Consider the following 16,070-nt stretch of genomic DNA (forward strand, 5'->3'; position numbering starts at 1 on the left):
CCTTTAGGTACCTATATTAAGCTTTAACCAACTCATAAAAGAGGACAAATGCTTTAATTTCTTATATATTTTGTTAATTTGTTCAAAGAAAGAGGTGAGAATAATACATAGGCTGGGCCAATTTCTACAGTTAAAAACAAAAACAAAAACAAAAAAAAACTGAAACAAAACTTCGTGGCCCTTAACAAAATGATTCTGAACTATATATAACACCATTAAAAAAGTTTTTTTTTTTTTGAGAAAAAAACAAAAACTGTATGTAGTGAACAACTATAATGGCTACTCTTCACTTTTATTTAACATTTTTTTCCCTTGGTATAGGGAGGAGGCATGACGCTGGCAATGTATTCCTCAATATAGCGAGCTTTCTCCACAGCTTCCACGCTTAGGGACTAATCCGACACATATGGCTTGGGCAGAAATTGTTTTATAAAATGAGAAACTGGGACTTCATGATATGCATAAAACCTGTGCTTAAATACTACTCAGACCAGTCCCAAAATTCATTGACCTTTACTCCCTTTTGGTTTGTAATTAAGGAATTTAGAATCTAAATTCATATTTAATTAAGGCTTTTAAAAGAATGCCAATGTTTATAAATAGCAATTTTACAAAAAACTAAAAAACATTTACTTCAAAATGTAATATTTTTCAACCCACCTTATTGATCAGAAAAAAAAAAAAAAATGCAGTATCACTTAATCCTTCCCCAGATCACTCTCATTCCAGCTCTCCCCTACCATCAAAAACACACATCTCTGAAAGAGTACTATAGACTTCACTTCTTTTTAACTGGGGTTACAGAGAAAATGGGGAGGACGTTCTGGATTATCACACGGTGTGTACTAACAATTCCAGTGACATGTATAAATAGGTAAGAGACAGCTACGGCATAGTTATTTTTGTGCAGAATTTAGTCTCTGGGGTCTTGAGTTCAAGCTGTGTAGCCTTTGGCAAATCCATTAACCTCTTTGCATATTAATTCCCTTATATTTAAAAGGAAATGATACACCCGCCTAACGCATGGGCTATTACCAGGAGCAAATCAGAAAAAGTCACACTGCAAAGCGAAAGCTGTCACAAAATAATTATTTCATATGAAAAACATACCTCTCAATATGTATCTCCTCCTTAACTATGGAGATTAAATAAAGCTAGCTGAGTCATGAGTTTTCACCCTCAAGAGAAAGAATAGCAAAAACTGTTTAATTTGAAAGGTTCTGGCTTAGCTCACTCCTAACAAGAGTTAACTTACAGAAAATTCACAAAGGCCCATTTATTGTAATTTCTTCTTAAGCTCTAAAGTAGGCAAGTAAACAAAGAAAGCATGGGAATTACAAAGACTTTTCTTCCGAAGACATCTTTGGCCAGTTCTGACTGCCTTGTGCTGACCTCTAGCTAGACACCTTGGCACTCTTGTTTTGCCAATGCTCTTTTAAAGAGGAAAAGTAAAGGTCAAAATAAAAGATGCACACATGAAGTAGGGTTAAAGTGTGTGCATTTTTGGTCGAGGTTAGAAACGTAAAAATCAACCCATCCATGGTGCTGAAGACTGAGCCTATGGTGTCCACTCTTACGGTAGTTTGCTGTGGGGACAAAAAGAAATGCAGACTACTATATGGAACCTAAAATCCAGTGAAGAGGGAAGACAGTTAATAAAAAGTTAAAACTAAGAGATTTAACTAATGGCTAACAGAACTATAGAGGGCAGGTTAGATCATCAGGCAGCTTCCCGAGTGTTTTGTTCTGAAAACAGGATGACTATTTGCAAAAGTCTACCTTTTCAGTTGCAATAAAAAAACTGGAAGGTCTAGTTTAGTGGGTACAGTGCCTCATTCAGTTTTGCAAAATAAAAAATGTCCTGGAGATTGCCTAACAATGAGCATATTTACTACTACTTAACTGTATGCTTCAAAACGGTTAACATGGTAAATTTTGTTATGTGTAGTTTACCTCAATTAAAAAGAAAACAAATGTGAAGACCTATCACCATGGAGCTCACACTGCCAGGGACTGTGTGAGCTACGGTCCCTCCCACATCTTCTTGTCTCACACCTGGCCTGGCCACTCATTTACCTATCTGGTCAATGAAGGTTTTGCAGGTTTGTGAGCCCTGGGTGAGATCATGATTAACTGCTCAAGGAAGGGATGGCAAAGAAAAAGACTACAGTAGTTGAGTGGATGAGGAGACCACATCTGACTAGAAGATCACTATCTGGTGATTACACTAGAGCTTAGTCCTAACAGAAAACAGGCAGTGATTATCGGGCGGCTATGATTTCAACTTGACATTTTGGGAAATCTAGTTACTTTAAATGGAATGCTTAGCAACACACTAAGCTTTCTTGGCGATTTTTAAAAGCACTGTGTAATACAATGGTTTTGTAGTGGCTGAGTGGGAAATAGGAACACATGACTCTCTATGTAAACACACGCAGCAAAACTGGCAGCCCAGAGATTCTGATAAGTGCCTTAGAGAAACTTAACATGTCCCAAGGAGACATATACAAGACTGTTAATGGATTTGGATTAGCAAAAATTAAGAATTAAAGTTAGTTTTTAAAACTGTAAACAATCTAAACATCCATCACCAGAAAAATAGAAAATAAATCGCAGTATAGTCACATGTAATAGAATACCATTTGGCAGCGAAAAATAAATGATTTAGAATATGGATGGGTAAACTATGGTGCATTGGTCAAATCCAGCCTATAGCCTGTTTTTGTCCATCTTGCAAGCTAATAATAGTTTTTACATTTCAAAAGCGTTTTAAAAAACAAAAACAAAATGAACAAGAATACATGATAGGACCATATATACCCCACAAAATAATTATTAACTGGTCCTTTATAAAAAAGGCATGCTGACCCCGATGCTAAATCTCACAAACATGACAAAAGAAAAAAAGCAAGATGCAGAAGAATACATGTAAGACATTATTTATACAGAACTTGTAAACATGTGAAATAAAATTACATACATGTTTTACAAAATAAAAAACGTCTACATACAGTGAAAGGATAAGGACATGCATATGAATAATAAATACCAAATTTATCATAGTAGATATGGGGCGATGACAGGATACCAGGGATGGGTACACAAAGGGCTTAAATTTGAACTGTATTTGTCAAGTTCTATTTTATGCCAGGTGGTGGGAGGCTGGGTGTTCACTGTATTATTCATACCTTTCTGTATATTTTAAAGACAATGCCTTTAAAAATATGCATCAATATTTATTCATCCTCAAACAGCAATTAGCTAGTGTACTTATTTACTTTCCGATGAACATTGCTGTCAAACCGCTTGCGTATCAATGACTACAAAGGTAAACTGGATGAAACTTTATGTTTATTTAGGAAAGTAAAGTAGTTAGAAAGAGCTCGTATCCATTTTGAAAGGTGAAAGGCTCAGCTGACCAGGCTGTGATTTGAACCTGACTTTTTTGGGAAGTCTGGGTGCCCTGAACAGAGTGCTTAGCAACACTAAGCTTTCCTGTTTATTTTTTAAAAGCACTGCATACTGCAACTGTTTTTGTCGTAGATGAGGGGTGGGAAAAATTCAAGGGCAATTAGCATTCCAGAATTTTATCACAAGCTACACAGTTTAATAATACACAGAACCTGTTGAACATTTGTCAGTTACAGACAAGAGATCGGCAAATCAGGCCATTCAGGGAAAGCTGCCCTAAGTATGATAAAGTCATTAAGAATGTGGGTTAAGCAGTTGTGGGAATCAAAGTGATATAAGGAATTAAAACTGTTTCAACAGCAACTTTAAGTGGCATATATCTTCGGAAAAAAATTAACAGACAATTCTGGCAAATTGTGAAGGAAATCTGGTTTCTCTTGAAATCCATTTGGAACAGTTATGCAAATTTTAGTTGTCGTGAAAATATTAAACAAAAGCAAACTTTCAATATCCCAGCCTGTTTCCATTTCTGTGAAACAACTTTATTCATTAGCCAATTCTATGGCCTCACATCTCTGTCACAGGAATGAAAAACAATCATTATTGATTGGAGTCAAAAGGCTAATAAAGTCACAAGGAACATGTCAAAATACTCAGTTTGTAACGTTGAAGTCTTGCCAACTTGTTTCTTCCCACAATCCTATCCCAAAGAAAGTCATCACAATCTTAAAATAGTCAAGGGTAAAGTTGGAAAATGACAGCAAGGGCATGAGAAATTCACACACACTGGGACCTACAGCTGGCATCTAAGAAAACAACCTTCCCCTCCACTAGCTGGTATACTTTTTCTACTACACTCAGCTCGACTGATCCCGAGGGGCTACAAAGAGAGACCACAGCACCACCACCCGACAACAGGTAAATTCTCTTTTTGAATCATCCACATTCTTCTTTCTCGCAGATGTGAAAGTACCACTTGTCGTCACTAAGATTTCTCTAAGGGTCCCATTCATGTATATCAAACAGAAAGGCTTGTGTAATTCTCAGACAAATAACCTATGTCTATACAGATTATGTGGTTTTCAAGACGTTTCCAAGTTTGGTCACTACTATCAAGCTTGTATTTTCTCATCCCCACTCTGCTGCAACCTCTACCATATACTCAACACCACTCATACACTAAAAATAGAAGAAAAGAAAAGACAATCGTAGAATCAGAAAAAGAGGCTATTGATACAGAATGAAGAAAACAAATAGTTTAAAATGCAATTTTTACTTTGGAGTACTTCCCCTAAGAGGACAATTAGTTTTTCTGAAGGCCAGTTTAGGGACAAATACACTACATTCATGTATTACCACTTTATGGTCATTACACTGGACTAGAAGGAATTGCTGAAATGTAAAAAGGAAGCTAGAGCTTTAATTTGAGTTATAACTTTTAATTTGACCCTACAAAAGCTCTAAGAAGCATCACAACTGAGTGAGTCTTGTACATTTTTCTTCTCCATCAGCTCAATCCAGCACGGATGTAATGATTAACTGGGTAACTGTGCAGAGGTAATTATTTCTCCACAGGGAGAGACAGAATTTAATAGGTCACAGATATCCTCTGCTTGTATTTGAGTTCTGGAATAACTGAGGAATTACTATGCTAATTTCTGATCATATCTAAATATTACTTTGCTAACTTTCCATAGTTTAGAATCGCATATAGTCTGAAGTACCATGTTATCCTAATCCAAAATAAAAGTGTTAAATCTTAATTTGACCAGTCTTAAATATTTAAAATAGCATTAATATCAAGTTACAAGGTTAAGATTTATACAGGAATAAAACCTCCAAAATAAAACATAATTAACTTAAAAGTAAGCAAAAATACTGACAGAAGGCACAGCCGCAAGTCTTTACACATGCATGGTGAAATCAAGCTTACACATCCACAATTGGTTTATCGATATAACTTAAACTCAAGACCATCAGAATTACTTACTGATATGATTATCTGCTTCACAAGCTTAGTATCATCAATACAATCAAATGCTGCCAGTAAAACCAAATGGGAGTATTGGCCCTGCAAGAATTGGAAGCCAGTAAAGGTTAAAAACAAGTGCATAGATTTTCCCTCTTATTCCACACACAGAATATCTTCATAAAGGTTACCTACATTGACAACTTGTCTAACATAATATAAACAAGATGAATAAAAGCAATTCTAACGAACTTTCTCTCTTATCATGACCTCATTAATTATATTCTAGAGGTAAGGTTGATTTTTTTTAAAGCACATTATTCATTACCAAATGTCTAAAACTAATACCTATGTAAACAGGTATGCTGTTAATGAACAGCTACTTGAAAATTATACTTAAAAGTTCAAGTTATAAGATTAGGTTCAAAAAACCTACATATATAAACACATATATAAGATACTCCAATCATGAAAAAGAAAATATAAACTCACATAATTTTACACACACACACACACACACACACACACACGATATACATAATACACGTACACAGAAAATCCTGGAAGGCAAGGCATTGTAATAGTCATCTCTGGGTTATACAAACAATTATTAATTTTCTTTTCTATATTGCTCAATTTCTTTAACGTGATCTCACAAAATTAGAATATAAACATGAAAAAGATAAACTAGAAGAGTATAATTATACACTGAATGAGAATGATATAAAAATCATTACTTTAAAAAAGTATAGCTGCATGAGATCACAGAAATACACATGTGGCTTTCACAACACTTATCTTTCGAAATAAAATTATTTCCATGATGCTAATACTGTTCCAAACATTTAAAGAACATCTACTTTATGTTAAGAACAAAAACAAAACAAAACAAAAACCTGTTTCCAGAGCCTGTCGCACGAGTATCCTGGATTTTGATATAATTGTTTTAAACTTTGATAGGAATTTGATTTTTGATAATAACCCACAATCATTCAGAGCCAGATCTGATAAATATCACAGATAATACAATTTCAATCAGAAACAATAACGGAGTTGCTAATTGTAAAGTCAAAAAGACAAACTGAAGATAAACAACAAAGGTCTAACACCCTTACTATACAAAGACCAACAACCAACTAAAAACGGGCAAAGAACATGAAGAGTCAGATCACAAAAAACAGAAGTACAAATGTCTTTAAATGTATGAAATAATGCTTTAGGAACTAATTAAGGACAATAATTAAAACAATGAAGTGCCATTTATCCTATAAGCGATGGTGAAAACCTCTGACAATAGACTAATTTATCAAAGGTTTAGGAAAAAGCAGGCACACTTTTATGTTGATGAGAATGTAAAGTCGTTCAACTTCTTTGAAGGGCAACTGACAACACCTATACAAATTTAAAATGCAGGTATGACCTGATCCAGCAATTCTAGTTCTAGGGATTTATCTTGCAGACGTGTTTCCATGTAAGTACAAAGACTTACATACAAGTATATTCACGGAAATACTAATTGTAATTTTAAAAATTCTAGAAACTACCAAAATGCGCTACAGTAGGGGCTGGTTAAATAAATTATGGTACAGGCATATGATGAAATATTATAGTCACTAAGAAAAGTGAGGTAGACAGATGTATGTATGTTGAAATAAAATGACCCGTAATATGAATTAAGTGAAGGAAACAAAATGAAGAACAATGTGCCTAGTACAAAATCACTGGTTTCAGTTCTCTTAACTCAGACACACATAAGCATAACCAAGCATAAAATATTTCTGGATGAATACAACAGAAGCTGGTACAGAATTGAATATAAGTGAGAAACAGACAAATCCACAAGTATAGTTGGAAATTTTAACATGTTTCTCTCAGCAACTGATAGAACTAGAAAATAATAAGCCAGTAAAAACATTGATGGTACGAACACTATCAACTACTTTGATCTAATTGACAAATATAGAATACCTACCCCACCAAACAACTCTACAATATATTATTTTCAAAATACGTAGACCATATGTTAGGCCATAAAACAGGCCTCAATAAATTTAAAAGGAACAAAATATAGAGTATACCAAGAAACCCCCAATATTTGGAAATTAATAATTCTAAATAACCCATGGATCAAATCCATGGGTAATATTAGTTTATCACCCCTTTAGAAGTAACTCTTAGAGATTTAAAAAGACATGTATTGTTAATTTCTGTTACCATCATGATGCCGTGCTGGGATTAGGTTCTCAAAAAACTTAAGTGTTGAATTATCTGACATAACCAAACTGTAGAACTAAAACAATCTATTATTTAAAAATGTCGTACTATTAATACCTTTGTGAATTTTCTATTAACATTCTAGTTTTTACTCATTTTAATGTAAAGTATTCAAATTAGAATGCCACGCATAAAAATTTACTTAACATTGAATTATGAATCATAAAAAAATCACATACACTGGAAACAACTCATCAGAGGATTCCATATTTCACTTTGTTATAGGAATGTTAGCTGTCTTCTGAATTCTTCTAATCTCTAGCCCAACAGAAGACAACAGTCAAGTATACAATCACACAGCATTAATTTTAACTTGTTTGACTTACTATTTCAAACAAGTTGAAGTATTCACCAGATGCTAGTAGTTCTCACTGGATTTGTTTCAAAGGATAAAGTAGTTGATTACTACATAATTTTAGTTCACCAATAAATTAGAACTTTACTGATGAACTGCTATCCATCAAATTTATAAAATATAACTCAAAAATTAAAATTGTATTTACTACATATTTTCTAGTTATAGTACTCCATAGTAACAGCATGAAAAATTATTTAATATCTAAAAACACATAAACACTATTTTTGAAGCAACAAATCCCCCAGAAAAAATCAGGAAAATTGTTACTGCATTTCTAAAGAACTATAAAATTTAACAACTAAAAGTTTCCATAACCACACTGCAAAGTTATTCTTAAAAAATAAAAAGATACATTTTAATTTCTTTTATGGTTTTGGTCCTAAGGAAAACTAATATCAAGTTTCTGAAGTGCAATCTGGTATCATTCACCCAGAGACTAAAATATGGACATACCGTATCCAGGCAGTAATTCCCATGTTTAATTAACACGACTGGACAAATTCACCAAAAAAGCTAGTAAATATCAGGTTTTCAAAGAATATCTAATAAAAGTAGAGAACTATCACAATATAATGTTCAATTAAAAAAGGAGAAAAGAATGCATGTGGCATGATTTCCATTTTATGTAGATAAAATATGAAAATACATGTATATGGCACAGAAAAATATAATAAAACAATAATTTTCTTCCTGGTAATTTTCTGACTTTTTCCAAAGTTCCCGTAATATACATGAATACATCTTACTATTAAAAATAATTTGAAGAAATATGTAGTTTTATTATACTTACATTAGCTACCTTCTCAACGTAAGTCTTCATTGTTTTCACAATCACTTTCCTGTCCTTAAAAAGAAAAGATTGTCTCACTGAACTTTCAGTTATGTATTAAGGGTATTTTGTAGTTAAACATTTTAATACGATATTTATTAAGTTTTCATTTGAGTGCCATATTTTTTCATTAGTAAAAATAGTCATGCAGCCAGAATGAAAAAACTGTAATATACCAAAGAAGTTCTCTTAGAACTATTACAAGCTTAGATGTGTATGCGACAATCCATTCAGACATAAATATGGAACCATGAAATTGCAAATTGCAAGGCAAACCTAGTGAAGCCACCTTTCACAGTGAGACCAGACAGACCCTTCTTCCAAGGTCTGAACTGTCCTCAAATGCAGAGTCTAGCAAACAGTTAGTACTCATCTACATTTGTTGAACAAAATTAAATTTGCATTAAAAAAGTAGATACAGTACAACTATCTTTTAAAGGTAGAATTATGCTGACCAAGGAAATAATGACCATTTTTGTTAAGCTTCTGTGACTAATAAGGATCTTCACCTTTTCCCTCAAGTACTTAACACCTATGGGAGCAAATGTGTGTGGCCAGCTGTTTGTTAGCCCTTCCCATTTCCCTCTGCCATAGTATGATCATTAAGTGAGGAGGTACAAAAACCTCTATAAACTAAAGCTTAAATACATATTATGTTTACTTGCTTGATAGATCTCTTCCCATCCTTTAATGAAACTTTAAGGTTTCTACTACAGCAGAGAAAAGAAGAAACAGTAGGCCTAAAGAAGATGGCTCATTCCCATCAGGCCCTGAGACACAACTTTTGGAAGATAATGTTGCTGTGCACAACAGGGAAAAGACCAAAGGAGATTAAAAGTCTAAGGACAGCTAAATCAAGCCTTCAGATAAAGCATGGCCCTGACTTGTACAGTTTAAATGCACAAGTGCTATCACACTTACCTTGGGCGTGCCATGCCACAGGCAGTGCATGGCCACTCTGGCGCCATCGTGTGTGTGTGCCAGGTAGACCACCGCTTCGCGGATGGCTTCAATCATTTCCTAGGGAACAAATGCTGTCAGGAACAGGGCTTTGCTTTATTTTCTTCTTTCTGCTGTTTTAGCTGTCTGTCTACAGGGGCCAGTTATGCCGAGAGAAGGAAAGGAAGAGAATGCCAGGTAGCAAACAATTTCATTTTGTAGGCAAACAGAAACACAATCTCTTTCTAGAAACGTTCTTTTCCATCAAGAGCAGTAAATACTGCTGGCAGACAATTTCTGTTAAACACAGTATCTGACTTTTACCAATGTCCGTTAAAAAAAAAGTCACAAACTATATGCATAGTATAATATATTCTAATAATTTTCCAAGAAAAAGAAGCCTAGGAGTTGGTGGTGATAAGAAGGGAGCTTTTAACAGAATAAGTGAGATAAAGAAAATGCTCCTCCCTAAAAGAGACCTGTATGTAATAAACAGAATCAAAACCCTCATTTTGACTGAAAAAGTTCCCTTTTTAGTTCATAACAGGATTACCTCCAAAAATCATATTCGTTACCATAAACATGCTTATATAATATTTCCTTATGAAAAATTTCTGTACTAACATTTAGACTAAGACCTCACCTATAAATGACCCTTTAGTAAAAAACATTTAATTTCTCACTAGGTAGCTTAGCTTAATTTAACCCTTAGTCTTCATTTTCCATGTACATAATTTCTTATTTATATTTTCTTTCTTTTTTTTTTTGGAGACAGAATCTCGCTCCGTCGCCCAGGCTGGAGTGCAGTAGTGCGATCTCGGCTCACTGCAACCTCCAGCTCCCCGGGTTCAAGTGATTCTCGTGCCTCAGCCTCCCGAGTAGCTGGGACTACAGCTGCCCACCACCACCCCCAGCTAATTTTTATATTTTTAGTAGAGACAGGGTTTCACTATATTGGCCAGGCTGGTGTCAAACTCCTGACCTTGTGATCTGCCTGCCTCGGGCTCCCAAAGTGCTGGGATTACAGGCGTGAGTCACCGTGCCCAGTCCTATATTTTCAAAGTCTAAACACATAGGATGTAAATGAGTTCTGGCAACGAACAGCTTCAGAGCCCCATTTTAGTCTATTCCCAATTTAAACATTTCCGTTAAATAAATAAATACAAAGCCCCATGCCAGGAAAGAGAGGATAGGTGCCTAATTTCATCAAGGAACAAACAATTGCACCCTCACGCATCTTACGTCGCTTCCCAAGATGACTCTCAAGAGCAGTTTCAACTAACATACCTGAACTTAGGAATCTCTTCAGAGCTACCCAGATGGAAAGCCATGCATATATCCCAATTATGCTTCCATTTTCCCCAAAGGTTTTTTTTTTTAAGTCTCTTTTGAAAATGCCCCCAGTACCAGAAAAGACAATTTGTCTCATTATTTTACATGCATGCTAAGTTACAAAAGATTTTTTGCTGTTACTGAAACATTCAACACTAAAAAGATACTTTCTACCACTGAATATATTCAAATAATCATTGTGTCATTTCTGAGCATACAGGCCTGCCTCAGAACTGTGGGATACTGTGTTTTGCAGGAAATAAGAGAAATCTCCGAAAGAGAAGGTGCTGCTATGGTCATCGAACCATAAACTTAGGTGGGTGGCTACCGTTGGGAAATTATTTTGCATGCCAATTTTAAGGGAGTCAAAACTCCAATGAATGTATAGTCTGGCATATTTGTTAAGTCAGTCTCATTATTTTCATTATCCCTTGTGATTGGGAAATGAGGACAAATGGACAATGAGCTCACTGTACGATGAAGCAAGCAAAGTTCAGGGAACTAAATGATGAATTCTTATTTGTATTCCCATGACAGACTTGAAGGGCAGTGCAATTTTACCTTCACTCTCTGTTCTTCTATCATTTAAAGTCCAGGTTTTCATGGTCCATTTAGTTTTACAAACGTATCCTCCTCCAACCTTTTAATGCCAAGCAAATTTTTTTTTTTTTTTGGCACAGTTGAATTTAAAACTACCCGAATGCTTGAATATTCCTCCATGAGTTAGTTAATTTTCAGAGTAGGCTAGCTAGCGGATACTCTCCGGATTATAATTAAGGTATAAACATTCAATATGACTAGTAAAACTAGGGTCAGTTCTATTGTTTACTGGAATATCTAAATGGAATTTGCAAACACGTTCAAAGGGAGGTGAGTAAATTATCTTCCCTAAATAGAGAAGCAACTCTAAAATTTCCAAAAGACAATGTACATCAAAGCAGTTTTTCAAATTTCTACACCGCTCCTTCTCCATGTTTTAGTTTAAAAACAAAAACCAAGAACTTACTGATCTGAGTTTGGGGGGTGCATAGGTAAAAAAGTCCAAGAATACTTTATGTACCAATGAGTGCTTAATCACAGCTTCCCTGAAAACAGAAAAAAAAGCAAAAAGACTCATCAGATCTGGCACTAGTCATACCAAGACAGGTATTATCTCAGAAGTCCTAAAGTAATCTAAACTAGTGAAATGGTTTTACTGAATATAATTTGTCATAAAATAGACTGCATCTTTCAGAAACACTAAAACTTAAACAAAAACTTAGATGGTAAAATTGATTTAGTGCCATCTACAACCAAGACCGGTACAAATTTCTAATATCTACTCAGCAAACATAAAATTAACATTTGAAATATGCTCTGCTCTGTTAAATAAGGACATCTTCATTTTTTTCCCCAGCACTGGACATGATGATTAGAAATCCACACGTGGAACTATTTTTTAATAGTTGTTTTATTTCTGTCAACACCCTTCACAATCCATCTGTTTCACAAAATAATTTTAGCAAAATTAAAACTTGAATGAACCAAACATTGTCAGCAATTGCAACAACACCTGTTTAATCCAAACCCCCTAGTGTGACACTTGGTGGATCTAGGTGTACAGTGGAGGGTGATGGTCAGGCATCAAAGACCTAAAGTTCACAGGCGATATCCAAGTATATGGCAAAAACTAACACTGCCTTTATGGGTAAAACACTGTTCTGAATGTTTTGGAACAACTAACCCATTTAATCTTCATAAAATTCCTATGAAGTCTGTACTGTTATTATCCCAATTTTACGGATATGGTAATTGAGGCACAGAGAGGTTAAGTTGCTGAAGGTCATACAGTTAGTGGGGGGAGTGGGGAACCAGGAGTTGTACCCAGGCAATCGGGTCCTAAAAGCTATGCTCAGCCACTCCACTACGGGACAGATGCCATGAAGGGCACAGGCACAGGCTTCTGAGTCTTACAATCCATTTGAAAAAAATTTTTTTTTTTTTTTTTTTTTTTTTTAGGCAAGGTCTCAATCTGTTGCCTAGGCTGGAATGCACTGGCACAACCATGGCTCACTGTAGCCTTCACCTCCTGGGCTCAAGTGAGCCTCCTGCCTCTCAGCCTCCCAAGTAGTCAAGACTATAGACACATGCCACAAAGCCTGGCTAATTTTCTTATTTTTTCATAGAGATGGGGTCTTGCTATTGCCTCAGCTGGTCTTGAACTCTTGGCCTCAAGTGATTCTCCCACCTTGGTCCCTCAAAGTGCTAGGATTATAGGCGTGAGCCACTGCACCTTGCCTACAACCAAATTTGAGTAACAGATTATATTTGTGAAACTGTTTAGTATACATGGCTTCCATGTAACATTTTATTTGGGGAAAGAATGTTTCATTGCTTTAAAAAGCTCATAAATCACGAGTGCATGTTAGTTGTCATTTTATAGGGTACAATATCAGAAAAAGAAATCTCCTTTTGCACCAAGAATGGTTTCAAACCAATACTTTTGCACTCTTATTTAGGACAGATTAACACTTGTAGGCAGGAAATATCTACCTCTTCTGGGCAACAGTTATGTAAAACCTTCCTCCTTTGAATGTCATTTGTTAAGAAAAAAACAAAAACAACTTTCTTACTTTTGGGCCATTGGAGTTAGAATCTGCTTCATTTCATCCACAATAAGCTCTAATTTTTCTGGCTGTACCTCTAACACTTTGTCCAGAGTTGGGTGATCTGCTGACTGCAACAAAAGAAAAAATCAAACCCCTCTAAATTTAATCCATTTTTTCACTTCAGGACAAAGAAAAGCAATTACAGTAATTTTAAAGTAAGTTTTAACAAATTTAAGATTTCCCACATTTACATAATGAAAGCTCTGCTGTATATCCTTGTGGAGTAACCTGATTAGCTGATTCTCAGTCTGTATATCTATCAATGCATTTAAAGAGCCACGCTAAACACCAACCAAGTTAACCAGTCAACAGTTACTTGCCAAGCACCTAGCTCTCGCCTAATTATGAGATCAAGTAGTCACTTCACAAATTCTTGCCACGAGTTGAATCATTTAGTTGGCTATTCCTATTAAATATAATGAACTGTTAACAAAATTAGTACAGCAGCAAATTCAACCGAAGAATTGAACCTGACTAATGGAGGCAACCCAGGAATCAATCCATATCCCTTCAGACAAATGTGTGCATTTATGTTCCAAGGTTTGAAATAGATTCTTCAACCAGCTAGTCCCACTGCTCACTATTCTCAGATTCAATCCCTGCACTCTATCCAAGGTTAGGTCTCTCTACTCCCCTTCATCTTTAGATACAATCTGAAGAAGGGCAATGCATGTACATGAGAAAACACAGGAGAAGCTAGCAACCAGAGCCCAACACACTTCAGCCAGAGCTGGTTGGGGGTGCTTACACAACTTTGATAACTATTGGGAGTCTTCTCCCTCACTCTGACTGTAAAAATAGAAGTACTGAAGCGCTACACACAGAGTACTTAGGAGATGAACAAAAGTTGATTTGAAGTGGATTTAAAGCCAATGTTCTGGAGAAAGAGACGCGTAAGTATGATCACTTGCTTACTACACCAGAGACAAAATAAAGCATGAGGGAAAATCAAGGGCATAAGATGGTCTCTTAAAGAACCAGCCAAGGTAAAAAATAATACATTCTAAAAATAGGGCACTGGAAGTTAAGGAAGAGCATATAGAAAAAGTAAAAATACTAGAAAAAGACTTCTGGAGATGTCACCTTGTAAAGTTGAAATGTGTTCCCATAAAGCTCTTCCGTCAGCATGTTCCTCTGCTCCAAAATGGCTTTATCATTGTATGCATACTCCACGATGGCTGAGGCTTCCGCATGCCGCAGCATCTTCCTCACGTGGCCTTTAAAACTTCTGATTATCTCTGCAACCTGTGGTTTACTTCTAAATGCAACACAATCATGGAAAAAATAAACGATAGAAAGAGAAAGCTGGGTGACAATAAAACACAGCTTACTTCCTCCAAGACCAACTCATCAATCTGTTGCTCTGAGGAGTAAATGAGCAAGCATGCATTGAGAAGCTGGGGCTAGCACATAGTAAATGCTCGATAAATGTCAGTTCCTATTAAACTGTTCTGCTTGAAAAAAAAAAGTATGGCAGGAAAAAAGATAAAAGTAAAAGAAATAGAAAATCATATTCTAAGATTCTTTTTGAAGATGGGACTTAATCACAAGTATTTTAACTATATCCTAAAAGAATCAAATAGCTGGTAACTATAGCTAGGAATATGTTTTTGAAAATTTTGTCAACTGCATATATTACACTTTTTGTTGTTGATTATCATATTCTAGCACATTATTACACTCAAAAAGATTGGTCAAGACAAGTACTAATTCCACTTAATTTAGGAAATTCTCCCATGTTGACATTTTCTAAGCCACTAACCCTGTATCAGTCTACTCACCCACCACCCCCTCCCCACTCTCTACCCTCTTAATACTGGTGGCTAATTACAAGCTAATTATTCTATCTCTCTTCTTCCAGAGGATCAAGATAAACATTCACAAATCATCCATCATGCAATATTATTTTTACTATGCTACAGTATCAGTCTACTTCAAAAGTGCTTATTTGTTGCTCACTCTGTCTTTGTGACAGAACTGCCTCTTCTTTTGATGGAAGTCCCCACTTGTACTCCCCCCGCATATACTGTGTTTACTGGATGACAAGAAGACAGACATATAGACAGGAACACAGATGGAGAGACAGCCAAAAAGATGGACACGTGGAGGGGGAGGACTTAGAATAGGGCCCAGCATCTTTTGAATGCCAACAAATCAGAAGGTGAGGGTATACCTTCATCAAAGTCATAAATTTCAAGGAGATTTGCAAGACATCTCTCATGTATCTTTTTAGGAATGAAGGCAGTACCATAATTTTATATTAATTTCAATAATTGTATTTAAGATGATACTCTCTAGAAACAACACAAG

The 16,070-nt window shown here is 35.5% G+C and overlaps 1 protein-coding gene across 1 annotated transcript in view; it reads right to left on the minus strand.

The window, feature by feature from the left end:
• The window catches only part of PUM3 (pumilio RNA binding family member 3), a 41,051-nt gene that overhangs the window by 10,394 nt on the left and 14,587 nt on the right, over window positions 1-16,070 (minus strand). Inside the window, exons 8-13 of the mRNA XM_033237210.1 lie at window positions 14,844-15,018; window positions 13,725-13,828; window positions 12,119-12,197; window positions 9,763-9,861; window positions 8,803-8,856; window positions 5,402-5,482 (exon numbers count right to left, since the gene is read on the minus strand). Of these exons, the coding sequence (XP_033093101.1) occupies window positions 5,402-5,482; window positions 8,803-8,856; window positions 9,763-9,861; window positions 12,119-12,197; window positions 13,725-13,828; window positions 14,844-15,018 (592 nt within the window). The remainder of the gene's footprint in view (window positions 1-5,401; window positions 5,483-8,802; window positions 8,857-9,762; window positions 9,862-12,118; window positions 12,198-13,724; window positions 13,829-14,843; window positions 15,019-16,070) is intronic.

The sequence above is a fragment of the Trachypithecus francoisi genome, unplaced genomic scaffold, assembly GCF_009764315.1.
Source record: "Trachypithecus francoisi isolate TF-2019V2 unplaced genomic scaffold, Tfra_2.0 Lachesis_group16, whole genome shotgun sequence".
Taxonomy (NCBI): Eukaryota; Metazoa; Chordata; class Mammalia; order Primates; family Cercopithecidae; genus Trachypithecus; species Trachypithecus francoisi.